Below are 12,066 nucleotides of genomic sequence, written 5' to 3'. Positions count from 1 at the left end.
TTGCATAGCCCAAACGGCATGACCTTGAATTGGTATAGGCCGTCGGGAGTTACAAACGCAGTCCTTTCTTGGTCTTTCTTGTCTACCCCAATTTGCCAATAGCCAGAACGTAGGTCAATTGAAGAAAAGTATCGCACGCCGTCGAGACAATCAAAGGCGTCATCAATTCGGGGCAAATGATAAACGTCCTTTTTCGTGATTCGATTAAGATGGCGGTAATCAACACAGAAGTACCACGTGTCATCTTTCTTTTTAACGAGCACAATAAGAGATGCCCAAGGGCTCGAGGAGGGTTCATTAATTTCTTTGGCTAGCATCTTGTTGACTTTTTCTTGAATTACCGTACGCTCCGTGGCAGACACTCGGTATGGTTGGCGATGAATGGGAGGAGAATCACCTGTATCAATGTGGTGCTTCACGAGGGAAGTCCGACCGAGTGGACTGCTGTCGATGTCAAATATGTCGCGGTAGGAAGCCAGAAGGCGGAATAGGGCGTCGGACTGCTCAGGTTTGAGTTTCGGGTCGATCATGGGGCGCACGGCCGCATCGAGGAATGTGGCATCCTGCGGGCGACATGGAAGATCAGAGCATGCGTCTGCCGCAAAAGCGGTGACGTGGGCGTCTATTAAGGGTCGAAGCGTGGCGACTGAAATTCCGTTGTGGTATTACTTGCTGCGTGAAATCAAAATTTATAATTGGCAGACTTGTTGGGTTAGAGGCCATGGTTAGGACGGAGTGTGTCACAGTGATGTCGCGCGCCAGGAGAACATCAGGAATAGGCATGACGACATAATCACCGTCAACAACGGGTGAACTTGTTGCCAATTCAATGAACTTGAGGGCTTCTGGCGGTATACGACTGAAGTCTGAGGTACAGAGGCTTTTCGGCAGCTCGGGGCGAGAATCTGGAAAAAGAGGAAGTTCTAAACAGACAGTGCCGGCGGAACAGTCGATCAGGGCAGAATGCGTCGATAAGAAGTCCATCCCGAAGATGAGGTCATGAGGGCAATTGTCGAGCATGGTAAATAAAACAGGAACATGGCGGCCGGCAAGGCTAATACGTGCGGTACTGATTCCAATGACGGCTACAGTTCCACCATCGGTGACATGGGCGGCTTGTGTTGCGGCAGGCGTGAGTACTTTTTTTGAGGTGGCGACAGAGACGAGCACACATTATAGACACCATGAGCTTCAGTGTCAACTAAAGCCGTCAAAGAAAGACCGTCCACACACTTCTAGCAAGTTCTTATTAGTAGGGAGCGTCAACGGAGGATTTGGGTCACTCGCACTTAATGCAGCACTACCTCCAGGAGCTGCATAATCTAGTTTTCCGTCCGGGAAGATCCATAGTTATTCGGCGATGGATAGCGGCGGGGTTGGGGCGACGGAGAACGGTGGCGTTGCGGGGACGGTGACCGAGGGGTAGGGCGGCTGTTAGTGCGTCGGAAGCATAATACTCACGGCTGGGCGAATACCGACGGGGGTCCGCGTATGACCGAGGAGAAGAAGAAAATTGGCTCCAATGGTGGAGCGTCCCATTCAACGTTACGTAACGTTGGTCCAAGTGGTGTGACAGTAGGGGGAGACATGGCCAACTCGGTGACAGCGGAAGCAGATTGGCTTGTTGTCTGCTGTTCTCCATTCCGTTGGATTGCGGGATCGCGGAAGAAAATATGAGTCATGGTGCGGTGCATTTATTGTCATCGGTCTGGAGGTGGGTCGGGAGACAGAGCAGGCCACAGGAAAACCGAGGTTTGCAATTTCTTGCCTCACGACGGCTTGAATAACAGAGACCGCTGGAGGTATTTGTGCGGCGCCATGGTCGAGTGGAAGGGAAGAAAACGACGCCAGACTTGACGCCTCAAGCTCCCATCGAACTATACATGTCACGTTCTCCTGCATGGGTGGTGCGGCACTGAGATCGGTGCAGGTAGATGTAACAGCCGTGTTCGGTAGCCGCGTAAATTGAGGCAGGACACGGTGGCTTTTGGCCCTTTCGAATCAGCGGCATTCTTTAACAATGACATCGATGGTCGTGACGTCAGTGTACACGAGCAAGTTCAAGGTGTCGTCTGCGATGCCCTTGAGTATGTGACCCACCTTGTTACTCTCTGTCATTTGCTCGTCCACTTTCCGGCACAACGCGAGCACGTCCTGTATGTACGAGACATACGACTCTGTTGAGGACTGCATACGAGTGGCGAATTCTTTTCGCGCTTCCATTTGGCGACCGGACGGATCCCCAAAGATGTCGCGTAGTCGCTCCTTGAAGATATCCCAGCTGGTGATCATGGACGTCGAACCAAACACGTGGGTTGCCGTCCAAGTAAAAGATTACGTTGGCGAGCATCATGGTAGGGTCCCATCGATGTGTCTGGCTAACACGCTCGTACATACGGAGCCAGTAGTCAACGTTAAGCCCAGGTTGTGCGGAGAATGTATACCGGGATCATGCGGGCAGGGCATCGTCAGGTATGTAGTGGCTGGAGCTACAGATGGAGACGCTGACGGGTTGTTGACATTGGTAGCCATGGCCGGAGACTGTATGGTGCGGCCACTGCGAAGCTTCGTGCGGAGGACGGAGAACATTTCACCTCCACCAAATACGTTACAGATAAGACGCGACGCCGTATCGACAAGGCTGTGGATGAGATGTACTTAAAACCAGCAGTAATGGCGTGCCGGTTCACTAGCGATCAGGCTGCTGCTGCTGCTGTGCTGCTGCCGCTGCTGCTGCTGTTGCTGCCTGCCGCTGCAACTGCTGCTGCTGCTGCTGGTGCTGCTGCTGCTGCTGCTGCTGCTGCTGCTTGCCGCCGCTGCCGCCGCCGCCGCCGCTGCTGCTGCTGCTGCGAGAGAATGTCTCGCGGAAAACCTTGTTCTTTTTCAGCTACTGCTGGAGCTTGTTCTTTGCCAGATGCCCTTGTTAGCGGCGCCGTTTAACTTGTCTCGGGGAGCGCGCCTTGAGGAAGAATGAGTGAACAGAAAGGACCGCGTCTGGTCGGTCACTGTGCGCTTCGCGCCAAGGCAGGCACCGCGCCGTGCTTTGGACCAGACCGCAGAAAATTGGGTGCCTTTCTCCATCTTCTAACCACTGAGCCCCCACGCTTCAAACGAACGAGCCGCCGCTTCGGTCCTCTGGGGACAAAGGGCACCTAAATTCGAGCAATCGTTAGCGCGTCAAGGCCGTTTCGGAGAACGCGCCCGTTTCCTGAAGCTGCCACAGTTTTATCACGAGGCAGGATTCGTTTCCTTCGCGCCCCGTGCGCAAACGACTGCAGGCAGACAGCGGGGGTACTTCGCAGGACGACTAGAGGCCGGAAATTGAGACCATGTGTGCGCGTCGCCTCTGCTTGCCGGAAGGTGGTGTGTACAGAGGGTGAACTGATATTGTCGCGAGACAGGCTTCAGACAACCACATGTTGCTTTGATTATCCTCGGCTTGTCTGGTTGGTCCGCGCAACCGGGGACGCTAAAAAAACCCTATTTAAGCAGCGACTTGGGCTCTTTTGGAGGAGAGTGGTCAACAGCGCATCTCACCACCGGAGACCAGCCATGCAAGTCGAGGGGTATGCCACCATTTTCTATGTTTTGTCTTTGTGACCTAGTGCATTTTGTAAATTGAAGTTGCTTTAGCTAAATAAACCCCCAATGAGTGCTCCTCGAAATCATCGTGTTGACTTCTCATCGATTGCCTCCGCGGAGTTTCACGCACACTTATTCGTCTCCCTGGTCTTCCAATGCGCCTAACTTTGAACAACCCCGAAGTTTCGCTACAAAGTGGTGGAGGTGCGGGGTGACGATAGTCCCGCTCTGAAATTATGCCCCGAGTCAACAACAAATATCAGGAACCTACCTCTGACTGCTCTACTATGACGGAACCCCCTATCTTCTTCTCTGCTATGTCTACCCCTCAAGCTAACCCTTTCGTCGGACGACCAATCTTTAGAGGCGTGCCGGAGAAATCTATTTTCGAGTGGCTACTTTACTACGAACATGTAGCGTCACTTAACAATTGGGACCAAGCCACGAAGGTGAAATTTCTATATCTGGCTTTAGACGGAGATGCGAAAAAGTGGCACACTACTCAAATTCTAACCGGTGCCCCTAAAACATGGGAAGAATGGGCGACGCTACTAAAACGTCCTTTACGAGTCGCCACTCAGTCGTGATCGCCGATTTGCGGCTACAAAACCGCACCCCATTGCCATCCGAAACCCCCAATCAGTACTACTATGACGTCGTATAGCTGTGTGTAAGAGTGAACCCGTCCATGACGGAAGATGATCGGTTGCGGCACCTTATGCACGGTTTGCGTCCGGATATTCTGGAGAAGATGATAATCGCAAACCCGGAGAGCTGCGCTGCATTCCTCCAAATTTTACAACGCATAAATCTGGCAGCTTTGATGAGCCGTGCGTCGGGGCCACAACCGATTGGCATCCAGTATTCTACCGGATCGCAGTCGTGGATGCAAAACATCGCGCATCCCGTAGGGTTCGCACCCGCCGCAGCGACAGGACACCCTCCTCCTACGTGTGTCGCCACTTGCGCCGCGGCCGAATTGCGTTGCCCGCGGGAGGCTGCCGACCGCGAGAGAGACCTGAAAACGATTGCGGACTCGATCGCCTTGCTGTCTGACCGGCTAAAAGGCATCGAAGACGAGGTGCGTCGCCCCCCAATGCCTTGGCCTCAGAGAACTTCCCGTGCCAACGACGGGCGTCCCCGATGCCAGATTTGCCGCCGCATAGGTCACATAGCACAACAGTGCTGGCAGCGGTTCCGAGATGGCAGGAACGATCAGGCGGAGCTCCCAGGCAATCAGAATGGGCAGCCTAATCTTTCGGGAAACGAGAACGGCCGGGCCTAGGGGGCCAGCCCGGCCGCCCCATCGGCACCTCGTCGGAAGGTCAGCTTCACACAGTCCCCACACGAGCCAACGGTACAGAAACAAAACTTGTAATTGACACCGGCTCGTCCGTAAATGTCATCTCAGAAGAGTTAGCTAACAAAATATGTGCTTCACCCAAATCGAGAAAAGACATATTCATCCGAGGAATTGGCGGAGGCTTGCTTACCCCCAATGGTGAAGCTGAAATAAAACTGGAATTTGGCGCCACCAAAGTTCACGAGACGTTTTTAGTGGTCAACGATTGCCCGTACGAGCTACTCGGTGGTCTTCCTTTTTGTCGAGCAGCCCGGCTTCTCATTGATTTCTCCAAGAAAGAGCTGCAACTAAACGGTGAAATTTTCCGGCTGCGTATAGACAGACTCCAGTGCCCCCGAACATAATGATGTACTTACAGTGCGGTGCCACTAGCAAATTCGCATTGAACCTCGCACAGAAGTCGCTATTGAAGTAAAGGTCGCAAGGGACGGAATTCACCTCGTCGAACCGAACAGCACGCTCAGAAACGGACTTCAGGTTGCACGCACAATAACGAGGATCGTGCATGGGAGAGGCCTCATTCGCATAGCTAATCCTACCATGTCGCCAGTAAACCTGCTCAGCGGAACAAAGCTTGGATGGGCTTCATCTATTCATGACGCACAGTTGGCAATCACGGCCCCCGAGAACGATCGAGTGCCTCAAGAGTTTGACACAGAGACTGGGGATCACCTACAGCCATCTGAACGGGATAAGCTGCTGTCGCTCATTGAGAAGTACCACCATCTATTTACGAGCAGTGACAACCCCATCCGGCAGACTCATGTCGCTGAACATGTGATTGGCACAGGCGATTCTCGACCAATAAATCAGCACCCATATCGTCATTCCCCTTTTGAAAGGCAACATATTGAGCAACAAGTAGAAGGAATGCTGCGCGATGGGATAATTAGAGAGTCTCATAGTCCTTGGTCATCACCTGTCGTCCTCGTGAAGAAGCCAAATGGGACTTGGCGTTTCTGCGTCGATTTCCGCAGAGTCAATGAGGTCACTAAAAAAGATGTGCGCCCACTGCCATGAATTGATGACATCCTCGACGTGCTACAGGGGTCAAAATACTTCACCACACTTGATCTAACATCGGGCTACTGGCAAGTGGGCATCAAGGAGGAAGATAAGCAAAAGAACGCATTTGCCTGTGGACCCGGCCTGTACGAATTCAATGTTGTCCCTTTCGGCCTGTGCAACGCCCCCGCCACATTCCAGAGAATGATTGACAAAGTCCTCAGTGGTCTTCTCTGGAGAGTTTGTTTGGCCTACTTAAACGACATCGTTATTTTCTCGAAGACTATGGCAACTCATTTGCAAGATTCGGAAAGTGTGTTTTCGGCTTTGGACGCGGCAAACTGACGACTAAAGTCCGATAAATGCAGCTTCGCCCGCCAGGAGATCAAATATCTTGGACACATTCTCACAGGTGAAAGCATCCGGCCGGATTCGGACAAAGTAGCAGTGATCGAAAAATTCTCCCAGCCACGAAACAAGAAAGGTGTACAGAGCTTTCTCGGAATCTGTAACTACTATCGGCGATTCATCAAATATTTCTCTCGTATTTTTCGACCTCTGACCAACTTAACCAAAAAGAATGTTCCTTTCGTCTGGGATGCAGCATGCGAAGTGGCCATGCAATCCCTCAAAGAGAAGCTGATCACAGCCCCAATTCTGCGTTAATTTGAGCCGGGAAAGCCGATAGAGGTGCACACTGATGCCTGTGATTACGGCATTGGCGCCGTGCTTGTACAGAAAATTGGAACTCAAGAGAGAGTCGTCGCCTATGCCAGCCGCCACCTTAACAAGGCTGAGATGGACTACAGTACAACTGAGAAAGAATGTCTCGCCGTTGTGTACGCCTGCGGACAGTTTCGGCCATACGTCTTTGGTGCTAAGTTCATGGTCGTGACTGACCAAGCCAGCCTGGCTTGGCTAATGAAAGTAAGGAATCCGAACGGTCGTCTTATGCGATGGTCCCTGTTGCTTCAGGAATTCGACATAACGTTGCGACACCGCCCTGGCCTCAAGAATGGAAATGCCGACACGCCTTCCCGCCTTCCTCATGATCCCGCGCCTGTAAGCGAAGAAAACCCCTTACCGTTGCTGAATCTGGATCAGGTGGATGTTGGAAAAAAGCAGAGGGCAGACCCATGGATGAAAGAAATTATGCAGCACCTCGAGCACTCGGATGCGCCCGTTGTCAGGAGAACTAAAAGAACGGCACGGAGCTTTCGGTTGATCGACGGTGTACTGTATCGAAGGGCGAAAGGGTTTCAGGAGGATCGTGCGGCGCTCGTTGTCCCCAAGTGCTTGAGATCTGAGATTTTAAGGTACTGCCATGACGACGCCACGGCAGGCCTCTTAGGTGTCAAGCGCACATGGGAGAAAGTTCGTTGCCGATATTTCTGGCCGAAGATGTTCTCGTACGCAAGCAAGTACGTTCTCTCCTGCCCCGAGGGCCAGACACGAAAGCAACCACCGGGGAGGCCGGTCGGTTTCCTCCAACCGATCCCACCTGGAGGTCGACCTTTTCAGCAGGTGGGCATGGACATTATTGGGCCTTTCACTAAATCCAAAGCAGGGAACCGCTACATCGTCGTGATTACCGACTACCATACGAAATGGGTCGAGGCTGTCGCGTGTCCAGCGGCCACTGCTGCAGAAGCAGCAAGAGCTTTCGTCGAACAAATCGTCCGACGTCATGGTGCCCCGGAGAAAGTAATAAGCGATCGTGGGCAGCACTTTGTCGCCAACTTGACCGAAGAAATATTCCGACTCGTGGGTAGTGAGCATGCCACCACAACAGCATACCACCCACAGGCCAACGGCTTGTGCGAGTGTTTTAACCGCACGTTGGCTGACATGCTCAGCATGCACGTTTCCTCACACCACCGCGACTGGAATGAATTTCTACCGCACGTTCTTTTTGCATACAATTCTTCGACCCACGAGACGACTGGATTCACTCCTTTCTTTCTTCTTCACGGACATGAACCGACACTACCGGTGGATGTAGGGTCGGGCGCGCAACGCGGATTCGACTACACCCTGGATGCAATGAAAGTGGCTCGCAGGCTGCGGCAGGCTCGAAAAATAGTAAATGAACAGGAGAAGCATCAGCAGGAAAAGAACAAACACAGCTATGATGCTAGGCGACGAAGTGTTGTTTATCATCAGGGCGACTTGGTGTACTTGTGGACTCCCTCCCGGGCGAAAGGGAAGACGACGAAGCTTCTTCACAAATATCACGGACCTTTCCGTCTTGTGCTCCGGGTAGCCGAGAACAACTGGGAGGTGGTTGACCAAACTGGGAAAAAACGTGACGTTGTGAATGTGGCGCGTTTAAAGCCCTGCCACGTTCGATTGGGCTCCGATGCCGACGACGCGGACGATGAGTCTGATAATAATCATGAGGTGCGCGATCTAGGTGGTGATGTGCGCGAGTGCAGTGCAAGGAGAGATAACCGCGGATTGCATCGAAGTGTTGTGCGCGGGAACAGTGCAACGAGTGATGAACAGGGATTCTATCAAAGTGTTGCGCGCGAGTGCGGCTCCAATGGTGATATGCACGAGTGCGGTTCGTGAGTGGGTCAAGAACTCCGTTTGAAACATTGTGTGCGTGGGACACAGACCAGTGTTCCAGTACAGCAGTGCGAAAGCTACGACACGGACACTGAACTTTACTCCGACTGGAAGACATTTTCAAGTGGTAACAATGCACAACAGAATGTCAGTGCTTACGACACGGACACTGAGTTGTATTGCAGTACCGACGAGTGAACCTATATATTTCTGTGCCAATGATTTTGTTTTGTTTTTTCATCTGTTGTTTTTTATGTAATTTTTTAAAGCTTCTCACCTTTTATACGCATGCATAAGTGTCATTAAATAAGCATCTCACGCACTTGTTGAATGTAAAACCTTTTTGTATATTTAGTCTATTTCTTGTCGTGTTTTGCAGATAAAACGAGTGGGACACTCTTTTTCGTAGGGGGGAGGTGTCGCGAGAGCAATGTCTCGCGGAAAACCTTGTTCTTTTTCAGCTACAGCTGGAGCTTGTTCTTTGCCAGATGCCCTTGTTAGCGGCGCCGTTGAACTTGTCTCGGGGAGCGCGCCTTGAGGAAGAATGAGTGAACAGACAGGGCCACGTCTGGTCGGTCACTGTGCGCTTCGCGCCAAGGCAGGCACCGCGCCGTGCTTTGGACCAGACCGCAGAAATTGGGTGCATTTCTACTTCTTCTAACCACTGAGCCCCCACGCTTCAAACGAACGAGCCGCCGCTTTGGTCCTCCGGGGACAAAGGGCACCTAAATTTGAGCATTCGTTAGCTCGTCAAGGCCGTTTCGGAGAACGCGCCCGTTTCCAGAAGCTGCCACAGTTTTATCGCGAGGCAGGAATCGTTTACTTCGCGCCCCGTGCGCATACGACTGCAGGCAGACAGCGGGGGTACTTCGCGGGACGACCAGAGGCCGAAAATTGAGACCATTTATGCGCGTCGCCTCTGCTTGCCGGAAAGGGGTGAGTACAGAGGGTGAACTGATATTGTCGCGAGACAGGCTTCAGGCAACCACATGTTGCTTTGATTATCCTCGGCTTGCCTGGTTGGTCCGCGCAACCGGGGACGCTAAAAAACCCTATTTAAGCAGTGACTCGGGCTCTTTTGGAGGAGAGCGGAGTCGGGGTCAACAGCGCATCTCACCACCGGAGACCAGCCATGCAAGTCGAGGGGTATGCCACCATTTTCTAGGTTTTGTCTTTGTGACCTAGTGCATTTTGTAAATTGAAGTTGCTTTAGCTAAATAAACCCCCAATGAGTGCTCCCCGAAATCATCGTGTTGACTTCTTATCAATTGCCTCCGCGGAGTTTCACCCACACTTATTCGTCTCCCTGGTCTTCCAATGTGCCTAACTTTGAACAACCCCGACGTTTCGCTACAACGTTCCACCTCCACCAAATACGTTACAGATAAGACGCTACGCCGTATCGACGAGGCTGTGGATGAGATGTACTTAAAACCAGCAGTAATGGCGTGACCGGTTCACTAGCGATTGGGCTGCTGCTGCTGCTGCTGCTGCTGCCCGCCGCCGCCGCCGCCGCCGCCGCCGCCGCCGCTGCTGCTGCTGCCGCCGCTGCCGCCGCCGCCGCTGCCGCTGCCGCCGCCGCCGCCGCCGCCGCCGCCGCCGCTGCTGCTGCTGCTGATGGTGATGATTATGATGATGATGATGATGATTCCACAGTCATTGCTCGTACCCACTCAGGTGGATCGGCCAAGAATCGATGACTTAATTCAGTAAGATTTTTTTATTCAATAACGGAACCACTCACCGGAGAAAAAAAACAAAAGAAGACACCCTAGGGAGAATGAAAGGAGTGCAATAGTTGTTTGTCACTCGTTGAGATCAGACAATCATTCATTACCTTGAATAGGAATCAGCATGGTTAAATAAAGCTCCTGTGTTTGTTGGAATATTTTTTCAGGAATAATAATCACGCAACTAAAAGCTTAATTATTTTACTTTCATTGAGGTACTTGCAAACTGCATAGAAAACGTTCTCGTGGCTAAAGCCCAGATCGGAACCACCGAAGGAAAGTATATTTTCTATTGTGAAGTTCAGCCCCAGGCTAGCGAATGGGATGACTAAGAGTGTTTTTCCTGAACAATTTGTATCGGCGACATGATAAAAAATAGTGATCTATTGTTTCTGATTCTGAACAAAAGTTGTATAGCGGTGATATTGCCTATGTGAATAGAAATTTAACGGGGGGACACGATATCAAAATCTGGTTATTATGGTTTCCAACTGTCTTGTAGGACACCAATGAATTTTCCACCGAAATCTTAAGTGAGTAAATTCTGGTGTTTACATAATTGCTTCCATAGCGTCTGCACGAAGCACAAGTTTTCTGTATCTTGTTGCAGTTATAGTGGCCACTTCGGGAAGGACTGATAGTACTGGCCCTTCCAATGCTGCTCGTGCTAGAGAGTCGGCGATTTCATTTACTTAAGCCGCAATGACCAGGTACTCATACTAATTTCAGTAGCTGTAGCTGAGGAGGGACTAGCATAAGGAGCGTCTTTAAGTCCATTGATTTTGTTGACGCCGTAATCGACGTACATACTGACAACGAATCCATGTTTATGATCACGTTATTGGCATTCAAAGGTAGCTTTCGCAGCGCTAGAACTATTGCCAACAGTTCAGCTTCAAAAACTGGGGTGAAATCTGGCAATCTTAATCAAAAAGACCAGTCAAGCGAATGGGAGTATACCTACACCTGTCTTTTCATTCATTACTGAAACATCTGTGGCTATAATTTTGTTCGTTTCTGCGTGTGCAAGATAATCCTGCGGTCGGCTATTTAAGACCCTATAGGATTGTGACTTGGGCTTAGAGGGAAAAATCTCATCGAATTCTATCTTAAGATTTTGGTTTTTAACCTGCGCCGCAATCACATCTCGAATTTTTACATTTATCCTATCTAGTTGTTTCTCGACAAAAGCAATCTGAGGTGTTCGAAACCATGGCCAATGGGCAAGAAAAGAGGTGTCTGGGTCATTTATAAAAGTATATTCGGATCGTCTTGGCGTATAGTTATAAAATTTCAGAAGCGTCTGAACCGTTAGGATACGAAAACGGCAAGGCAACGTCGGTAAGCGTGCTTCCTGATACAAAACAACATTGTTACAAACCTAGGAAGTCCTAGACACAATCTCAAGGCTCCTCGTTCAAGCATAGCCAGATGCTTTATTTTGTAAGCAGGGCCACCTGAGAACAATATGCACCCAAATTCTAACATTGGTCGCATATACATTTTATATATCATCACCATTGTGCTTCTGCGTAGACCATATCGACGGTTGCTCAGTCTACGAAGAATTCCCAAGGCGCGTTGTGCTTTAGATGCCATGCTTTCTATGTGGGGAGTCCAGTTTAGGTTGGCCTTATAAATTACTCCCAAATATTTAAGAGATTCCCCCTGCGGAATGGGCTCTTGTTTATAACATATTGAAATTGAGATGGGATCTGATAACGGGAATATCAATACTGCACTCTTATTTATATTTAATGTCATACAGACTGCATCTAGCCATCTCTTTAGCATCACATATCTCTGTAGATTTCGATA

At 50.7% G+C, this 12,066-nt stretch overlaps 2 protein-coding genes across 2 annotated transcripts in view; both read left to right on the top strand.

The window, feature by feature from the left end:
• Positions 1–10,404, top strand: part of LOC119161149 (cytochrome c oxidase assembly protein COX18, mitochondrial) — an 84,031-nt gene extending 73,627 nt beyond the window's left edge. Inside the window, exon 5 of the mRNA XM_075879846.1 lies at positions 9,903–10,404. Within this exon, the coding sequence (XP_075735961.1) occupies positions 9,903–9,950 (48 nt within the window). The 3' untranslated portion in view covers positions 9,951–10,404. The remainder of the gene's footprint in view (positions 1–9,902) is intronic.
• The window catches only part of LOC119161152 (Gar1 ribonucleoprotein), an 81,022-nt gene that overhangs the window by 21,394 nt on the left and 47,562 nt on the right, over positions 1–12,066 (top strand). The window lies entirely within an intron of this gene.

The sequence above is a fragment of the Rhipicephalus microplus genome, chromosome X (genome assembly GCF_043290135.1).
Source record: "Rhipicephalus microplus isolate Deutch F79 chromosome X, USDA_Rmic, whole genome shotgun sequence".
NCBI classification, from domain to species: Eukaryota; Metazoa; Arthropoda; class Arachnida; order Ixodida; family Ixodidae; genus Rhipicephalus; species Rhipicephalus microplus.
This window is presented reverse-complemented; position numbering and strand designations above follow the sequence as displayed.